The sequence below is a fragment of the Ictalurus punctatus genome, chromosome 17, assembly GCF_001660625.3.
Source record: "Ictalurus punctatus breed USDA103 chromosome 17, Coco_2.0, whole genome shotgun sequence".
In the NCBI taxonomy this organism is placed as follows: Eukaryota; Metazoa; Chordata; class Actinopteri; order Siluriformes; family Ictaluridae; genus Ictalurus; species Ictalurus punctatus.
Genome location: NC_030432.2, coordinates 13,871,457 through 13,892,744, shown reverse-complemented (window position 1 = coordinate 13,892,744; position 21,288 = coordinate 13,871,457). Strand labels below are relative to the sequence as shown.

Below are 21,288 nucleotides of genomic sequence, written 5' to 3'. Positions count from 1 at the left end.
ACTTGTAGGACTTGAAGTTGTGTTTGGTCTATTATATCTATTTGGTAGCTTAAACTCATTTTTTTTTTACATATCTTTCCAATGTAAAGTGGACCTGACAATAAATAAATAAATATATCAGTTTAGTAGACCAAAAACATATCAACAAGTCAACTTAACTGTGTTCAGTTTTCAGCATTTATAGGACAAATATAATCGGAATGCACAACCTGATTAAACAGATGAACAGGTTGCAATTTATATATAGCTAGTTATATTTCATAAATGGACACCCTCCTTGATCTTTTTCATATTTTGTCGTGTAACAACCTGGAAATGTATTATACGCACATTTATGAGGAACACCTATACACCTGCTGATTCATGCAACTATCCAGTCACCCAATCATGCAGCAGCAGCACAATCTATGCAAATACAGGCCAAGAGCTCCAGTTAAGTCCCCCAAAAAAGGGCATTAAAAATGTTAGACTCCATGTGATTTTTGCTGTTCAAACAGTCATGAAAAAGACAAAAGTATTTCACACATAGCCTAACATCCCACGTTATTCAAGAAATAATATTTTGTAATATCATGGCTAAATTTTTTGTAACATCATAGCTCAAATTAACACCACAGGTACCACTGAGATCTAAAAAAGCTAATCATACTGTATTTCGAGTATCATCATTAAGACAAGATGAAACAATAGATGATGAAGATGATCATGCAACAACAAACTTTATCAGTCGCTTGTATCAAAATCCTCAACATCCAGCTAGCCAGTGTGTGACGTCATCGCGTCAAGCGCGAGCCGCAGGTTGTAAACAAAGCGCGTGAGAAAGTGACGGAGAGCGCGCGTTGAAGGATCATGCGCGAGATTTCTTCCCACCAGGCCAGGTACTCAGGGTTACACTCGGGAGGAATGGCATACCTTATGGCAGCCTTCTCAGTCAGCAATACTACTGTGACCAACTCTATCATAATGGTAAGAAAGACAATCAGTGTTTACCTCGGTGGCTGTTTATGTCTGGGTCGATAAGACCGTCTGATGTGCACCATTATAAGATACCTGAAACGGTGAAACAGTAGCTGTTTCGATAGTGTCTGTGCTGATCAAATGAACTTGAGTTACCTCATTTGAGACTGGAAATAAAGAACAACAGAGGACCTTTTAGAAAAGTGCATAGGAATACGTATAATATTATATAACTTTTTTAAAATATATATTTTATCATATAACGTTTTTAATATCTAAAATAATTATAAACAGAATATGACTTCTGCAAGTGTGTATAGAGACTCAAAAATGTTATGTGTCCACTCACATCCTGACATAGTCTGTTCTATTACATTTTTTTTTTCATATCCAGTGTAGACTGTGGCTTTGCTTGATTAGTGATATGACACTGCTGTAGATTGTTTTCATGTGAGCATGTTATTCATTCAAGCATAAGCTATAGACTGGATGTTTTCTTTCTGCTTAGCCAAATGGAAGCTTTGGCTGATAGCCCATATGTCTTCTGTGACCAGAGGGACAGGGATTAGACACCTGCATGTCTCTTTGCAGTTAGCTATCCACACTTCCCAGATAGTGTTCAACACGATTACTGCATACACCAGAATCACAATACAAAGGAAAGCAGTCTCTATTTTAACTGTTTACTCACATTATTAATGCCAAAATTAAAGGGTTCACAAACAATGTGACACATAAGGAATTCTAATACGTCTGTAGTAAGACTGAATATTCAGGAAAATAATAGTTATAGTATAATGATTTTTTTTAAACCTGATTTATAGGAGATGTTTTATACCTTGTTTTATTATGTTCCTATCTCAGAACACTAACGGACCTCCTGATCTCATGTTGGACACCAAGTCAGTGTGTGTTTCTGTTGATGATGTAATGACCAACCATACTGGCAACCAACAGATCCCACTGTTACATGCACACTTGAAAAAAGTGGAGAACAATCTAACAGAGGCACAGCGCTTCTCGTACCTGCCCCACAGACCAGCAGTCAATATTGAATTCAGAGACCTCTCATACTCAGTTCCTGAGGGGCCATGGTGGAGAAAGAAAGGTATCGTTTAATTTCATGAATACAAACTGAGTATTGACTGAAGGGGACTTTGTTGTAAGAGCATAATTTAGTCCGATTTTATAGTCATTTATTTAAAAGACCACCATTTTTTCTATTTTGAAACATTTCTTTTTTAAATTTTGAATATTGAATCATTATTTGCATGACCTGTATTTGCACACAGGAATGTGAGTTGTGAAATACTAAAATCTTTCAGTCTGTGAAACTAAAGTTTAGGGTATCTTTAATCTCATACTGTACTTGTCACATTTTATAAGTATTATATATTTAAAATATACTGTAACATACAAATTGCATTTAGCCATTTGGTAGATTCTTTCATTCAAAAATGACTCAAAAGTAAACCAGGATATGGTCCCAGCATATACTGTAGTTGAACTACACTTTAATCAAAGCTCCAACATGGTCATTCTTGGATCTGCACTTCACAAACATGCTGAATTAAATGAATAGGAACAAGTCAGTTCAGTTTTTCTGGCTACATTAAAAGGGGAGTTAATGTAAGCAAATGGATCATTCTGACTGGTTCTTTGGTAATCTTGACATATTGACACCATATCTAGTAAATATAGTGATGCCCAAATCAAATCAGCCAGAAGATAACAGAAAGAAGTTAATTATTAAAATAAGTTGAAAAGGGCTTTAAGTGATAATGTGTTATCCAGTGTCATTTTATGCACAATTTTAATTCAGTTTGGGTGCTGAGATTTTTAAGAAGAAAAGTAATTTATTTACAATGCTTTATGAAACACATAACTCAAAATGTCCAAAAGTTTTAAAGGATTTTGTGTTGTGTACTTCTTGACAGAATGAAAGAATGCCATAACCTTACAATAATGAGCATGCAAGCTTCTATTTTTTTTATTTATTTGCACAACATGCATCCTATAGACAGCCAAGAATAGGCTGCCTAGAACTTGACCTACTGTATACAGTATTGTTTGCCTGCCGTATTCATGTATTTTTTTTCTTATTTTCTTGTAGTTTCTGTGCTGCCTCTTAGAATTTGGCCACCTTTGGGTATTTCTCAACCCTCTCTTGCAATTTAGGTCTGGTTCAAAGTATTTCAATATTGTATGTCCAGTAGTCATACTATTACTGAGTACACAATCATGTTGTTATGAAATATTCATGAATGTGTCCCTGTGACTGGTTGGCACACACAGTTGGCTACACTGTTTGACTCTTCATCACCCTTCATAGATGGCTATCGATTCTTTTGAACCCTTTCTTCTTAAAAGCCAGTGCGATAGTATTGCCGGCACATTAAGCATGCAACTCCAGAGATAAAGCCCTGGGGCTGGTATTGAGCTTGTACGAAAATGGTCAGGAATGGCAGCAGTTAGCATGATGTTTCATTTTGTTAACATAGTGGAGAGGACCAGTTTGATCCTGATGTACTGTAGCTAGAGTACACTATGGAGGTCTTAGTGAATAAATGCTGGGATTACATGCAGACCAGTGAAATAGAACTATTCATCCTTTCCAATTAATAATACATTTATTATGGTTATGGTAATAAATATCTAGTAGAATACATAATTTTCATGATTGTGTCACTGTTTATATAAATCTTAATTTATATAAATCTTATGTTCTTTGTTGATGTCTTAATGCCACAAGTTTATAAGCAACTATATTGTAACATTATCCACCTACGTATAATAACAACTTTACACCAGTTTTTTTTTTTTTTAAATCAGGTTAATACCCTTCCATTCATGTACTTACAGCTCTGTTTTATGAATTTGACAAAAAAAAAAAAAAAAAAAAAAAAACAACAACATTTATTTTACTGATTTATTCAGGAGTATAATTTAGGCATCTAGTATAATATTATATTAGCACGTAGTGTTAAGGGAAAGACCCAACAAAAACACTTTATGGAACTATATAGAAATACTATTGATGGGTAATTATTTCATTGGACCAAGACATCTAAGACATCTGTCCTTCACTGGTTCCTCATCCCTAACTGAGTGCAACTGTATCCAATGCCTTTGAGCTGTCTAACAAATCTTTGTAATCCATACTTAGTGGAAAGTGAGATCTGGCTACAGTAGTATCAGCGACCCTGATCCGTGCTCAAAGCTCAGTTGGTAACTGTCGGTCAACAAACTGTATTAACCCCAGTTATGAGCAAAGGGATTGGGTTGGGCTTCTCCAGTTAGGATGAAACTAACAGCTGTGCACGTATGGAGATAAGAGCAGTACAGAGTGATGCTGTGTAGGATGGACTTTTTTGTTTGGAAGGTAACATGATGTTTAGTTTGGTAAGTGTGATATTTTGTGGCATGTGTTGTGTTGCCACATACTACAGTATTTAAAATTAGATTTAAATTTAGCCAATGATTAATTGTTCAGTGGACATTTAAAAAAACATTTGAAAATGCACACTCTGCTACATTGATTTAATAAGTGTTGTAATACAGCTTTTAGGGTTCAAGATTTTTATGTGGATGCATGCACATTTTAATCATAGGTTGTGATTTACCGACATTTTGGGCAATCAGTTTTCATAGTTCTTCAGTAAACATTTTAAAATGCACATAATGCTACACTGATTGTAAGACAACATTCAAATTTCAAGATGTTCATCTCCATACATATGACTTGGTCATAAAAAAAGTTTCATGACCACCTGATCTGCTTCTAAGAAATAAGACATTTTCTCTTGGGCAACACGGCAAGGAATGAATATCTTTCAGAATATTACTGGTTATATTAATATTACTGGAAGAGGTTAATACTTGGGAATTCACACAAATTTTTATCTCTAATTTCCCCAACCTTATGTTCAGGACATTAGGACTACACATGTAGTGTTGCAGGATGGGGAATAAATTAGATTAATATCAGATAACAAGCCTGGAAAAGGCTTATTCTTCAACTTCCATATACTGTAGGTGCACACTCTATCTGTTATAATATTTTTTTCAGAGAATTGCTTTCTTGCCTCTGTTAAAGGTACTAGAAAAGCAAAATTGTCTCCATGGCCAATAAAGTAAGTAATATACTGTACTAAGCATCTCAACAGCTTCAGTCTACGTGAAGCCAACCCTGTTTCAGGTGTATTTACTAAACACTGATGTATGAGCTGGCAGTGCTGAGCAGTTTCTAGTTTTATGTGTCCATCATTCACAACACACAAATGTGACTTCACCTTTGTCTTCATTAATTTGTGTGACATGTAGCTGGGATCTCACTTCATTTGGTGCAAGAAATAACAGTTTGTTGATGTGGCACAGGGAACCAGATATTGTAAATAGCATAGACGAAGTATTTACAGTAGAGAGTATCTGGCTACCTGTGACATTTTTGCTTAAAGATTAAAATGTGCATCAAAAGAGGGCAAGTAGGTTTAACATCCCGTCCAAACAACAACAACAACAACAACAAAACAGTCATTGCTGACTTTTGAAAACAAAATCTTTCCTTCTGTATGTAGGTTATGTTGGAATGTAGTGTGCTTCACAGTTGTGCAACATACCTCAATACTATAACCTCAATACTATAACTATAGCATGTGCTATTTGTCACAAATCCTACCACCTGCTGCACCACTCACATCAGCTGAGGTGCAATCTGGCTGACAGAAGATTTTTGTTTACCAAGCGCATTAATTAATTTGCACAGATGACAGATGATCTGTTCATTATCAAGAACATGTATTCACTGTTCAAACAGTGACAAACTGTGTTAAATAAAGTTTGACACAGAGCTGTAATACACAAAGCATAAGCACCTCACAGTTAAACATATCAAGAGAAAATAAAAGCACTAAAGAGAGTTGAATAATATATCATACATGTAATCTTAGTAGAGAAACAACAGCTTATAAGATCTTGGTCAATGAGTTGCTGAGACATTTGAAAACTTTATGAAGGAATCAATGACTCTTTTTGTTATTGACTTTAGTCCTAGTGTTTACACATGTGTAATCAAGAACTTTTTTTTGGATAAATGCCTGCTTTTGGGACTGTCTCTGTTTTTCTTGACAATAGTTATTTTTTATGGTGATGCAAGGCTATGAGTGTGAAAAACCATCCTCTTGAAGAGGTCGTATGGGGATCCCACACTAAAAGAGGACAGTGAAGGTCACAGATATTTGTGTATTGCTTGGACGGATTGAGACTACAAATCCAATTAAGCTTGCAGGCACTGAAATCAACTGGATTAGCATTTCAGCTAGACAAATAACAGGTTACCATTGGACATTTTTCACAAACTGCCACTGTTTTATTTTTAATTATTTGTTTGATGTATTCTGTAGTCTCCCCTTTAAACCTGCTGAGAGAAAAATTACAATTTGAATGGGACAATGATTATGATGAGAGGGGTGATGAGAAACTTTACTGTTTTTAAATTTTTCTTGGGGTTTCCAACCATCCACTTGTCACTACTGAATACAGTACATATAGAAATTAAAATCATTTGACACTGTTCATTCTTAAGAGTACGTACAACACACATACTGTATATAAACATACATGCATACATACATACTACATAGCCATGTAAATGCAGATTACAAAAAATGTGCATTGCTGAAAAGTCTTTAGAAATGTGTTACGGTCCTCCCTTTACTCAGTGCGCTTGTCGAGTCGGAGGGCACGCACGTGCATGGTGCGCGAGCGCCCGCTCTTCGAATGTGGACAACCGTGACATTGTTGACTATGGACAAGTGCGTTTGTTTTATTTCTGTTCTGTCTCCTCCCTGTTCTGTTGTTGGTTGTTGTTCAGGGGGGTGTCTTTATTGTTTTTAGCTGCCAGCACTTAGCGCTGATTATATTTGATATATATACTGCACACCACCCAGTCCACGGCGCGGAGTATTAGATAAAGTCAATATAGTTAGATTGATTTAGTTAGTTTAAACGTTAGATTAGTTCACTTTGTCCACGTTGGTGTTTTCCGCTCCCCGTTCCCAGTCTTAGTTTCATGTTTCGTGTTCCATTTGTATGACCTTGTTTCTCGTTTCCTCGTTGTGATTTCCGCTTAGCCCAGATTATGCCTGTTTGCCGATCACCTGACCCTTTGGCTGTTTTGACTACGTTTTTGGATTACGATTTGATTTGTCTGCCTGCCTCCTTAAATAAAAACGTCTTTACGTGCACCTGCTTCCGTATCCTACTCCCTTACGTCTCGCAACGTGACAAAATGTCTCAACACTCAACACCTTGGATCAAATTCAAAATGCATTGTCAAATCGGACAATAGTAAGTGAACTAGTAGAACCGGGGGAAAAAAATTGCAAGGGTCATATGACAAGTGAGAATGAGCATTATCTGTCAAAAAAATCTGAGAAACATAAAGGTGTATAACAAATGCTTTCTTTCACCCCATTCACAAAGAACCACTTATGTGAGGAGGAGGTGCTAAGTGAATATGTTTTATTCAGGCACAGCACTCTGCTGTGAACACTGGGAAATGTTTCTCAGGTACACATTGGCCTGTTCTCTTCCCTCTTAGGTTACAAGACCCTGCTGAAAGGCATCTCTGGCAACTTTACCAGTGGAGGTCTAGTGGCCATCATGGGGCCCTCAGGAGCAGGGAAGTCAACGCTTATGAACATCCTGGCAGGATATAGGTGAACAAGCCATGCCACTCACACACACATATACACACAAGCCTATTCACCATTTGCTGTATGTACTTTATATATGGACATGTGAGAAAGTGTTGTCTGCAGTTTTGTGAATGCGAGCACTAGGAGCAATAGAAGCATTATTTAACTTTGTAAATTCCCTTTTTAGAAGCCTTTAGTGAATTATTAATCATTCATCATATATCTTTGTGTTTTTTCATGTATTGATTGTTGTAAAAGAAGAAACGTAAAATAAAAGACATCATAATCACCCTCTCTGTTAGAAAAATGCTACTGCATGCTATTCAGAGAAGAACACTTTGTTCCCCACTGCATGGACTAATCTCTCAGCTGCAAGTGCAAATTCAATACACATTCAATATGAATTCAAACCTGTGTTCCAAAAAGCATTTTCTAAGAATTAAATAAAAGAGCAAAACACTTTTTAGTCAACAAGATCTGGTCTTTTAACTATTGTCATCAAGTTGGCTATCATGGCTTCACTGATGCCTCAATGTAACTGTGCTCATTCTACAGCATTATAGACAGCATATAGCCTACAGAATGAACTATTGTCACCTAATATTTGCTTGCTAGATAAAATATAACTTTTGGTTGAAGAGGAAAGGCTTGACCTTCTGTAATGTCACAGCACATTACTCGGCATTTGACTATATTGGGCTGTCTCATGTCATTATGCTTGGTTGGGGTGTGATGAAATTTGACATGTCTGATCTGATGTGTAATTATAAATTTCCTACCAGTTCCAAATGACATCCCCAACAGAGAGCTGACTGAGAATTATTATTACAGGACTATCAGCAAGATGTACAGCAGCTTTTGAACACCAATATAGAATTTTTGTTCCCTGACTCAGTGATAATTTGTCTTTAGATCACACTGTAGCGATAATAATGTAGGTTACATTACTGGGTTTATGTTTATAATGGACATTTTGATTTAAAAAAAAAAGACACAGGTTAAAGTTTAAATACATGCTCAAAAAAGTTTGCTTTGTCTTTTAGAGAAACAGGAATGAAAGGAGATATCTCGATAAACGGACAATCCAGAGATCTGCGGTCCTTTAGGAAAGTGTCTTGTTATATTATGCAAGACGACATGCTTCTGCCACACCTGACGGTCCAGGAGGCCATGATGGTAAGGAGCTACTGAAACAGTGTTTTCTGTGAAAGCAACAAAATTATTTTCATGTCTTTTAATTGTATGCAGCTGTTTGTTTGAAATTTATTGTATACATGAAGAAAACTGATGCACAGAACATAGTTTGTGCAGAATATGTATATTAACTAATACCTGTACCTATATTTTTCACCTTAGGTTTTGCATTTAGTTTAGATTTATTTTAGATGTATAACTAATGCGTCACCTTGTTATTACTAGTACAGTTTTTAGCCTTCACAAGCTAGGTAGCTGCAATATAGCTCTCAGTGGCTAAAGATATATGGATTGCAGACCTTAATGGGTATTTGACAGTAATGAGAAAAAGTGAAACATAGGCTTATAATGTATAATTTTGATTAAAAAGCCTCTGAACTCTGCCTCCTCAGGTGTCAGCTAATCTGAAGCTCCAGGAAAAGGAGGAGGGAAGGAGAGAAATGGTAAGAGAAAACCGTGTGAACCTCTTCACACATTAACTACTTGTCCGATGTTAGAGAACTGGAATATAGGGCATGGTTTTGTATTTTTATTACATTTTGGTGGATTGTGCAATAACTTGCCTAAAAATACCTAAAGGAAAATGTAGGTATTTGAAATGCTCTCATTCTCCAAATGAAATAGGTCTATCGGGAGATATTGTCCTCTGGAAATCAATGCCGTAGTATTTCAGTACCAGTATGCCGGTTTCAGCTAGTTACAGTTAAACTTGTGATTTTTATTTCTGGTATTTTGCGTGATTTTGATTTTCAATTACAAAAGCTGATAAGTAACTATCACTTCGATGATGGAAAATAGTATTGTCATAGCTAATTTACTTTTGTAGATTTCTGATGATCCAAATATTGATTGAATATTTTATAGAGCACTTTATATATGAAGACCACAATGAAAAAACAATCAGAGTCACAAAACTGTATTTTTGGAGTTGTGCATCCACGGCTGTTGATTGAGCATTGAAGAATGAGCTCATGAATGTACTTGGATGATAGAAAGATCACAGTCATAGAATTTTCCATTTAAAATAAAGCCATGCTATGGAAAAATGATCACAGTCCAGTCACATGACTGAAATCAGCCAATAGGCTTTGAATAATGGCGGACGCCCGGCTGAGTGAATTTCATTGTTAACTTACTGTCAAATTTCTTCAACATATCTCATTAGTAACTGGTCTAATATTAATATAATAATATAATAATAATAGTAATAATAAATAATTAATTACTATTAATATTAATTAATATTAATGATTAATAATTAGTAATATTCAAGTTGAGATTGATGTATAATGTATATTCTTTGAGTTTTCAGTATTTAAGTGATGTTGATGCTCAGTTGAATATAATTAGTGTAAGTTCATCACTGTATTACTGTGAATACCCATGAAAGAAAGATCAGAGTCTGCACAAGCATTTTTTCATGCTTCAATTAACACAATGTAAACAATAATGGCTGATAACTTTTGGTGTCTTCATAAAGATTATGAATGGGTCTAGTGAACATATCAAGATTTTCTCTGTTCTCAACTATTATGACATAAGAAGGTTCTGAACTTTTAAATTCAAATTCTAGAATTCAAGTACAATGTGACTCTGATCGTTTATCATTGGTGCCTTCATATTTCAACACAGTGTAATTCATACATAGGGACAAGGCCACTTATATTTAGTACAACAGCATGGTTGAAAGTGTGATATTGCTTTTATACAACTTATTTCAAAAACAAGAAATAAATATATATTAACTGACATTTCAGACATGTTATGGCCAAATATTTAGGGCATTTTTGCTCCATCAATGAAAATATTTACCAAAGAAACCACAGCTGGAAAGACTGTTGCATGTTGCAATGGTTTGAGTATAGTAAACTATTGCTGGAGTTGGAATTTTATGTAGCAAGCACAGAGAAGCAGAGTAATAAAAACAGTTAAATGTAGCAGTGTTATGATACTAAATATTAGCACTTTTGGGACTCCACGTGCCCAGTCAAATTAGTCGTCCAGAACTAACTGTTGTATAATACTTAATAATGCCTCTGTCTTTGCAGGTGAGCGAGATCTTGACTGCACTTGGCTTGTTGGAGTGTGCTAAAACACGCACATCTAACCTTTCTGGTGGCCAGAGGAAACGCTTGGCAATCGCCTTGGAACTTGTCAACAACCCACCTGTCATGTTTTTTGATGAGCCCACAAGGTGAACCCCTTGAGAAACACTCACTCATAATACATGTTCTTTTGTGCCCTCACATGTAATAATGATTATTTTTAGTAATCTCACTGAGCATCATAGCATGCACTAGAGCCAAATATAAGGTTGTATAACATAAAAAGAGAATAACAATAAATATGAACACAGGTTGTTGCTATGGTTAGCTGTTGTGAGAGGGTTTTGATAACTACTTAGGCTCCTAAGAGGATGATTAGTCAATCTGTTCATTTATTCTTCCTATGGGTCTCTCCTAGGGGATTAAACCATATAATTGATTGCTGATGAAGCCATATAATTAAAATGATTCCCACTGTACCAACAAGGCCAATGCTTTTGTTTTTGCTATACACTGAATACATTTGGGTTTGAGCTCAAAACATGAATATGAGGTGATAGATCAGAATTTAAAATTTAATTTACTGATATTTCCATCTAGATGTGTTAAACAACTTAGAACATGGCACCTTTTGTTTGAACCCACTCTGAATGTCTACTCTTGGTTTGAGTCCTGGTTTTGCCTGAGAAAACTCCATTTTCTAAAAGGCTAAAAAGCAAGCTGAGAGAAAAGCAAGCTGTTTTGAAGGTGAGAAAAGAGGGGAAATCTATGAGAACCAGTGCACAAACAGTGGGCATAGCCAGTACAACAATTTGGAATGCTCTGATAAAGAAAGAAACCGTTCAGTTCAAACCTACAGTTCTATGCAATTCAAAGTATCTATGCCAAGGTGCGCTGAAGTTGTTTTTGCATCTTGTCATGGCCCACCATCTTATTATTATTATTTTTCTTTAATCTGTCACCCATGTGTATTTTTATGGGTACATGCATAAATTTATGGTGTAATACAGTTTACAATGTACAAGTTAAACTGTTTCAATTTCAGTGGAAAAAATAGACAAGGGGGGACGGAAGAGCTAATCTGACTTTTTAGATTTTGCTTTCTTTTCAGTGGACTGGATAGCGCCTCCTGTTTCCAGGTGGTCTCACTGATGAAAGCTCTGGCTCAAGGAGGCCGAACAGTTATCTGCACCATTCACCAGCCCAGTGCCAAAGTCTTTGAGCTCTTTGACAAAGTAAGCTATATTATGCTAAGTGTTAAAGTGAGGTTGTAATAACTTAATATAATAACATTATGTTCATTGATAATAAAAAACAAAGAATCCATATTTTAGTTAAATCCTTCACCATTTCTTCAGCATTGGCAGTTCTGGCTTACTTAGCAGCCTCAGCAAATTATTAAAAAGACAGGATCACCCACCGTCCCCCATTTCAGACTTCTAAGCTGTGCAAACAGGGGGGACAGCAAGTAATGCAGTACAAGATGCCCATTCTGACAAAGTTAAATGCCTGATACGGTGACATGACATCACTGACATGCACATGAGCAACAGAATAGTAACTGTAGATTTATGTCTGTATCTGACATTTTTTGTGTGGGTGCCCTAAGCCGCCCCCAAAACGATGCCAGCCTCGATGGCCTCCCATCTTACCCATGCCAGGATCTGCCATTGTCCTTAAGTGAACATTCTAATGCAAGGATAGGATATGAATACAACTTTATCTCACTATTTGACAGCTGTATTTTAATTGTTTTACAGCTTTATGTTCTGAGCCAAGGCCAGTGCATCTACCAGGGGAAAGTATCAAACCTAATTCCCTATCTAAGGGAACATGGACTCAACTGCCCTACATATCACAACCCTGCTGATTTCAGTAAGAAATTCATTGTTGCTGTTAAAATTCAAATGTATATCAGTAGATATAAATGATGATTATCCTTATATGCATACTCATAACAGAATATCCTTAAGGCTTATGTTCCCTCACGCAATCTGTGATCAGTTAACAACCAACGCTTAGTAGTGCCTACTCAACGTGGCTCAAGGTCCCTTTCCAGATCCTTCAAACTAACTGTCCCTCAGTGGTGGAATGAACATCCAACCTCAATCCGGACCGCAGAATCTGTCACTATTTTTAAAAAAAAGACCCACCTCTTCTGTGAGCACTTAACAAACCCCTAAAATGCCAACCCCACATTAAAAAAAAAACTTACTCTGGCCCTTACACCTCTACTCTGCGCACCTTGCTTCTCTAGAACTCGATTATAAATCTTGCATGGTAACACTACTTGTATTGTTCTCTGCTTGATATATCACTTTGCTTGTATTTCCTCATTTGTAAGTAGCTTTGAATAAAAGCTTCTGTTAAATGAATAAATGTAAATGTAAATGTAAATCTCAGTCTTGCCATAAAAAGATTTTTTGGAATTGTTGTGTTGCACAAAATGGAGTAGAGACCCTATAATGTATACTTTATATTGTAAATAGTGCATGTTCCGCATGTTTCTGAAAGTATATATGAATTTTTTTGTGCCCTCAGTAATGGAAGTGGCCTCTGGAGACTATGGTGACCACATGACTCGGTTGGTAAAAGCTGTTAATGAGGGGAAGTGTGAGAAAGATTACAAAAGTGAGATGAATGGTGATGGGACTCTTAAATCCAACTTTTGGCATAAACCTTCTGAGGTACAATCACAGACAATGCTTTATATCCTACAAAATGTAATACAAAATTTTTCAGTTTGGAAATGAAAAGAGGTATTATTCAACCAATGGGCTAATATAAGCTCACTTAAATAAGAACTTTATTTTTTCTAGGGCTCCTCTTCCACAGACGGCTGTCACAGTTTCTCTGCCAGTTGTCATACGCAGTTCTGTATCCTCTTTAAAAGAACTTTCCTCAGCATCATTAGGGATTCGGTAAACAAAACTGCTGATCATTGTATACATTTACATAGATTTAGTAACACCATGTTTGATCAAGAAATATTTTATGAAATCACTACATTTATTATCATCTAATATGCTGTCTAATAGATCAAATAAGTTGATTAAATTAAAAAATTTCAGTCCAGAAACAAAGCTCTAATGAACATGAGCACAGTGCACAGGGCTGTAAACTCAAATATGCATTGAATTATTAAATACACAATAACAATGTCCCTGAAGTTAGAGTATATAATTTGCATTTTGACAACAGATCTAACAGCCAGGAGTTTCAAAATTTAAATATATAAATTCTGCCCAACAGTTAAATTTCCTTTATGTTTCCTTTACAAGTGCCTTCCAATGGGTGAATACTAGAGCTGCAAAAACTAATCAATAAAATTGATAATAATCGTTTATGAAAATCGTTGTCAACGAATCTCATTATCGATTAGTTAGTCTGCGTACAGCACAGGGCACATTTACTCATTGCGTTACTTCTGTTACAAAAACACACATTGGAGAGTACGGACCAAAGTGTCCCAAATGACGTACTATGTACTTACACTATACACAGTGGACTTTTCTGTCTAGTGGATGAATTTTAGAAGGATAGTATAGTCTGAAATGGAACACTAGAATTTTTTTTTACTAACCAGAAGTATAAGCCATTACCCAGGCGATGACACATTATGTCAAACACATGTAACGTGATGTTGCTAGCTTTAAGATAATACCCAGGGTCAACGAAAATAAATTTCTTCAGTTTACTGTTTATGTCAGCGTTACCTTTTATACCCAGCATGACCTTGGTCACCATCAGACGGAGGCATAATCGTTAAGTGAGGATTAATCTTTTGGCCACTCGAACCATCCTCTTCACAGTGTGTTGAGACAGTCCAGACACACATCCTCTTCCAGGTTGCTTCATAACATTTCCAGTTGACTGAAACTTCTTAATCATTGCCCTGATAGTGGGAAAGAGCATTTTCAATGCTTGTGCTATTGTCTTTTAGCCACTTCCCATTTTGTGAAGCTCAACAACCTTTTGCCGCACACTATAGCTATATTCTTTGGGCTTACCCGTTGTTATAAATGAGTAATAGAATTTGGCCTATGTTTTACCTCATATTTATACCCCTGCAAAACAGGAAGTCATAGTTGAACAATTTCCTGTTCCAAGTCACCCAGGTGTACTACCCAGAATGTTTTCACAAAATGGATTGAGGATCATCAAGGTGTGTTTTGGCAATATTCAGACGAGTCTCAATGTTCTTCTGTGTTAACAGAGGCTTGCACTCTTCCATGAATGCCATTTTTGCCCAGTGTCTTTCTGATAGTGGAGTCATGAACAGTGACCTTTATTGATGCAAGAGAGGCCTTTAGTTCCTTTAATGTTGTCCTTGGCTCTTCCTGGATGAGTAGTTGCTGGGCTTTTGGAGGAATTTTGTAAGGTCGGCCACTTCTGGGAAGGTTCACTACTTTGCCAAGTTTTTCCATTCGGAGATAATGGCTCTCACTGTGGTTCTTTGGAGTCCCAGAGCCTTTGAAATAGCTTTGTAACTCTTCCCAGACTGATGTATTTCAATCACCTTCTTCCTTATCATTTCTTGAACTTATTACAACTTTGGCATAGTGTGTCACTGGGTAAGCCTAACATTTTAACCAAATTCATGCTGTTGAAAAAGGTGTATTTAAGCTTTGATTTGATTGAACAGGATTTGCAGTGATCAGGCCTGGTTGCGTCTATTCCAGCTGAACCCCATTATGAATGCAGTTTCATAGATTTGTGGAATTCATAACTATGGGGGCCAAATACATTTTCACACAGGCCCAGTTGCTATTGGATAACTTTTTTGCTTCAGTAAATAACATTTAAAAACTGTATTTTGTGTTTCCTCAGGTTGCCTTTGTTTTATCTTAGTTTTTCTTTTCATTTCTGAAACAATTTTAGTATGAGATATGCACAAAAACAGAAGAAATCAGATAATTTTTCATAGCACTGCATCATGCTGCAGTGTGTGCCGAACAGGCTCAATCAATTAATTGTGAGTGATTGACTATACATTGTGGGGGCTGTCATCAATAATAAGATGGCTGCATCCAACCTAAATAGAGTCTAGAGTCCCCTATAGAATTAGATGTTATCCAAATATTAATGGCAACTTGCACTATAATAGGTAGCTGGTTGTGAAAAGTTGTTATGAAATGAGTTCCAAATGAGCAGAAATTTGAATGCAGTACTGTAATTATGAGGTATAGATTTAGCAAATGTATGATAATCAGCAGTAAAAGATCACATTTTGTTGACCCAGTTACTAAAACTACTCTTGGCCCTATCTACAAATATAATAGCATATATTATATATTAACATACATTGCTTAATATCATAATTAGCACAGTGAATGTACAGTGAGAATGTTGACATTTGGGATTTATTTTTAATTCTGTGCCCGATCCTTGCATTACTATGCATCCTTGCATAATGAATAATAAAATAGTATAGTGTTACTTTTTTTGACTAGGTGTTGACCCACCTGCGCATCACCTCTCATATTGGAATTGGGTTCCTGATAGGGCTTCTGTACCTCGGCATCGGAAATGAGGCCAAGAAAGTCCTCAGCAACTCTGGTTTCCTTTTTTTCTCTATGCTCTTCCTCATGTTTGCTGCTCTGATGCCTACTGTGCTTACCTGTGAGTGGATTAAATAGCTAAATTTCTATTCATTTTCTGTCTTTTTGTTAAATATCTATTAACCTTTCTATCAATCTAGAGTATCTACTGTATCTTTCTAATTACTTGCATGTCTGAAAACATGAAAGCGTGGATGGTTTTGTATCATGAGTAATTTTATCTGATAGTAATATAAAATGTGTCATCAGATCTCTTGCATATTCTCAAGCTACATAATTATGTGCATAATTAAATGAACAGTCTAATGTATATTCTCATTCTCATTCGTATATCAAGAAACATTAGTTGATATATTTTAATTTGTATTTTCAATTCTAGTTCCTCTTGAGATGGGTGTCTTTTTGAGAGAACACTTAAATTACTGGTACAGTCTGAAGGCATACTACCTAGCAAAGACTATGGCTGATGTCCCATTCCAGGTAACATGTCTTATCATATGAAATGTCTTATAGTGATCGAATGATAGCTATAAAAATTTATTTCACACTTTTGTTAAAAGGATGGTTAAAGATCACATTTTCATGGTACCATAAGAACGAAAACAGTGAACAGGTTGAAGCTTTGATGGCACTAATATGTTTCATAAGCTAAGAGGGGATTTATCAGGTCAGAGAATAGTGCTCCTAATTTAGGATCCAGCAGTAGCATTATATAAGCAGGCTGTGCTCCCTAAGCTTTTTCTCTAAAACTAATATTCACTAATGGTTGCAACAACTGTGAATATAAGCTTTTTCATATTGAATCCTTTGTCATAGTTGAGCTTGTACACATTTTATTGTTATCATTTTCACTGCCCTCCACTAATATTGGCACCCTTGGTAAATATGAGCAAAGAAGGCTGTGAAAAATTGTCTTTATTGTTTAATCTTTTGATCTTTTGTTCAAAACAATTCACAAAAATACTCTGCTCTCATGGATACCAAACAATTGCAAACAAAGCACAGGTTTATACAATATATACATATACATATACATATACATATATATATATATATAAATTAATATAGGTGTGCAACAATTATTGCCACCCTAGCACTTTGTGCTACCTCATTTTGCCAAGATAACAGCTCTGAGTCTTCTCCTATAATGCCTGATAAGGTTGGAGAATACATGGCAAGGGATATGAGACCATTCCTGCATACAGAATCTCTCCAGATCCTTCAAATTTCTAGGTTCAAATATTTCTGATTCATCAGTCTAATAGTGTAACATGCCTAAAACAATGAAACTACGAATACTGCTACAGTCTAATTGTTGCCCTGAGCAGGCCAAAAAATGCAAATGGTTAAAAACAGATTTTAAATACTCCCATTTTTTAAAGAGTTATGAGCCAGTTATAAGATTGAATGTCTTGTCTCTTAAATGTTTAGTACTAAAACACTGTAAGTTCTTTAAAAAATGGAATGTAACTATAATTGATTTAATTGGTTCTGGCTTATAGATTGTATTCCCAGTGACATATTGCAGCATTGTTTATTGGATGACCTCTCAACCATCAGACGCTGTTAGGTTCATCCTCTTCTTGGCTTTGGGTACGCTGACATCATTGGTGGCACAGTCTTTGGGTCTTTTGATTGGGGCGGCATCTACATCATTGCAGGTGATACTACATTGAGATCTCTTTTTATATACTACTTCTTATTATTTTTTTAATGTAAATACTGACTTTACTGTTTTCTTTTCTTTTGTGATATTCTGTTTCTTAGGTGGCCACTTTTGTAGGGCCAGTGACTGCCATACCTGTGCTGCTATTTTCAGGCTTTTTTGTCAGTTTTGACACCATCCCAAAATACCTCCAGTGGATATCTTATATTTCCTATGTCAGGTAATAATTGTTGTACTTAATCTTGGGAAACAATTTTTATACATTGCCTTTATTAAGAATATTTAAAAATAGATAAGTGATGTAGCTGGGCTTATAATTATCTTAAAATACATTGTCAAGCACACTAATAATTTTGGTAATAGAAAATAATGTATTAAGGTGATGTTTACTACAAATCAGTATTGTATGTGTGGGGAAATGGGATGACTGTTTGATTTTGCTTATAATCATTGGAGAGTAAAATTATTTATTCAGTATAAATTACCTTTTTCTTCAAGCAAAAAATAATGCCTTTTAATGCAATAATTCTTCTAATGTGGCAGTTGTCTAATGCAGCCATTCTATGGTTTTCAGGTATGGTTTTGAAGGAGTTATCTTGTCCATCTATGGGCTGGACCGTGAGGACCTACACTGTGACAAAGATGAGACATGCCACTTCCAAAAATCCAAGGCCATTTTGAAGGAGCTAGATGTCGAAAACGCTGAGTTGTATCTTGACTTCATTGTGCTGGGCATCTTCTTTGTCTCCCTGCGTCTTATTGCCTACTTTGTCCTCCGCTACAAAATCAGTGCAGAGAGGTAGACAGCAAGACAATGACAACTTTGACAAGACTTACATTTTAGGAAGGGTGAGCAGAGAGAACAAAAGTGGGTTATTTTTCTTCAAACTTGGCTTCAAAAAAGGACTGCTATCTTTGTGGATGCCCCTATCATACAGCAATACACTGAACAGTTTTTTCTACTCACCATTGGTGCACTATTTTGAACAAAAAAAATACAAGGATACCCGTATGGATTGACAATATAAGTATATGTACAAGAGACAATCTACAGTTGGTTTGAACAGTTATCAGGGAGTTGGACTCATGTCCTGTCTTGTGTTATGCTGTGTACATTATATGTATAACATTCTGTCTGCCTGGGAAGGATGGATCCAATCCTTAATAAATAGGATACAACAAATCAATTAGGTAAATAGGAAAGGGTTTCACAATTTTAAGAGCTGGTCTCTACTAGGGGTAGCGTGACTTTTAAGGACTAATCATCTTTTCCATAGTTAAAGCAAAAACTGTTTCAGAATATTGCTAATTTAGGTTATTTTATTACAGTAAAAAGTCATTAACAGCACCAAAGAACACACCAAACTGCACTTCAATTAACTACCACACACAAGCTACAGTATGAATTACCTTTCCAGCTTCAATGCTTTTTTAGGCTACAGTTAATGACAGAAATATGTGCAATAATAAATTTGTGTATCATATTACACTATTTATGGACATACAGATTCATAAAATGCACTCGTGTGAATGAGCTGGCAGAGCAGCTGAAGTCATTGATTCTGGACTTGAGACAGCACAGTGTGGAAGCTCATCAACAGAACCCACCTTATAGCTCACTGGATGAAGGATGCTATGTGTGCAATAGTGTCAGGGAAGTTTTACCAGGCTGATATTGACTTGGGAGTTGAACATTCAGCTCTGTCCTTAGCAGCATCTGAAAATGAAACTTAATCGGCCTTGGCCAGCTGGCATGCTCTGGCAGGCTCTAAATTAGCTGTGACTAGTTGTAATGTGGCCCAAGTGAAACTGGGTAATGATTTATCAGCCCATGGCACCTAATGCGTTTTATTATAGAATTCACAACTATAGCCATGCAATCTCCCATTGCCATTGAAATTCAATGACTGGATATTGATGGACAGTAAAACTCATACACCATCAATACTCTCACTGAGCCTGTAACATGCCTGCATAACACATCCAAATGCCAAAGTACTTCAATTAAATAATATTCATAATGGGGACTGAACTACACCTTCTTAAATAGACTTGCATCCAGCTTGGTAAGCTTATCCATTACATTGTGTTCACAGTGTACCCAATTGAGTGTATGGGTTAGGTCAAGAAATCATAAAATTCAATATTTACTCTTGGTGCACTGAATTTACCATTTTGAGTTTTCAAATTAATAAAGTTTTTGCCCACATAAACTTTTACTAAAAAAAGAAAACACACAATATGGAATAATTTAGCTTCTCAAAGGTGGCATCAAATATACTATTCTACACAAAATATTTTAAAAAGATGTTTATATTTCCAAAAATGTAAACGTTTGAAAATCATTTTAAAACAACACTGGCTATTTATAAATTAGCATGATTTGTTTTGATGTCAAATGATCACTGTAGGTTGTTTTTTTTCTAAAGCATTCACCCTGGCTAATAATGCAGATGGAGCTTATGAAATTGGCATCTTAAATACATGTTGTGTTTGCCAAGGTACTGACATTCCAAATATTAAATGTTCATTTTATGTCACAGCAACTTGTTTTCAATGTGAAATTATTTGGAAACACTTATCCAGAAAAAGATGAAGTAATATTTTTCTGATATGTTTGTAATGTTTTGTAAGATTTTTAATGCTAGGATCTCTTGACAAATTATAATACAGACAGCTTTAGCAAAAATGACATTTATTATCATAGTGAGCTGGTTGTGACACAAATGTTTAGGAATGAATACAGAGCAATTATAAGCACATCAGCATATTATCTACCAAGAACCTTTATAACAATCTTTGGATTTTTGTATTTATTTCCCTGTTTAAAGCCTTTCATTGACAGACACAGGATATCACACATGGTACTGTAACTGAAACAGAATGAAAATATATTTACCCAGGAGTTGATATTCCCATTTGATTTGAAACAAGATTATTATAACCTATTACAATTGTGTTACATATGGTGCTTTCTACGGCAGCACATATACAATTTGTTACATATGAATATAAGGGAGAAATTCTTTGCTGTGGACCTTCATGTGGAAATATTAATGCAATCATTGATTTTTATATATTTTCATGTAGATGCAAAATGGTCTTTCCATTTTTGGTAGGTTTGTCTAGGAGGCATTATCTGCCTTACTTTTTTCTTTGTATATTGG

The 21,288-nt window shown here is 35.7% G+C and overlaps 1 protein-coding gene across 1 annotated transcript; it reads left to right on the top strand.

Moving 5' to 3' along the window:
• Window positions 1-882: 882 nt before the first annotated feature.
• abcg1 (ATP-binding cassette, sub-family G (WHITE), member 1) lies at window positions 883-20,392 on the top strand. The gene is made up of 15 exons (XM_017490425.3): window positions 883-966; window positions 1,822-2,065; window positions 7,559-7,676; window positions 8,699-8,831; window positions 9,242-9,292; window positions 10,898-11,043; window positions 12,006-12,129; window positions 12,655-12,769; window positions 13,436-13,581; window positions 13,714-13,815; window positions 16,348-16,516; window positions 16,835-16,935; window positions 17,958-18,116; window positions 18,223-18,341; window positions 18,696-20,392. Exons 1-15 carry the CDS (start codon window positions 904-906, stop codon window positions 18,922-18,924), a joined length of 2,019 nt encoding a protein of 672 aa, XP_017345914.3. The 5' UTR covers window positions 883-903; the 3' UTR covers window positions 18,925-20,392.
• The last annotated feature ends 896 nt before the right edge of the window (window positions 20,393-21,288 follow it).

Coding starts and splice junctions, on each gene's coding strand:
- abcg1 (XM_017490425.3), top strand. CDS start 904: ATGGCATACCTTATGGCAGCCTTCTCAGTCAGCAATACTACTGTGACC. Junction 11,044..12,005: donor TTTTTTGATGAGCCCACAAG/GTGAACCCCTTG, acceptor CTTTCTTTTCAG/TGGACTGGATAGCGCCTCCT. Junction 16,936..17,957: donor TGGCTGATGTCCCATTCCAG/GTAACATGTCTT, acceptor TCTGGCTTATAG/ATTGTATTCCCAGTGACATA.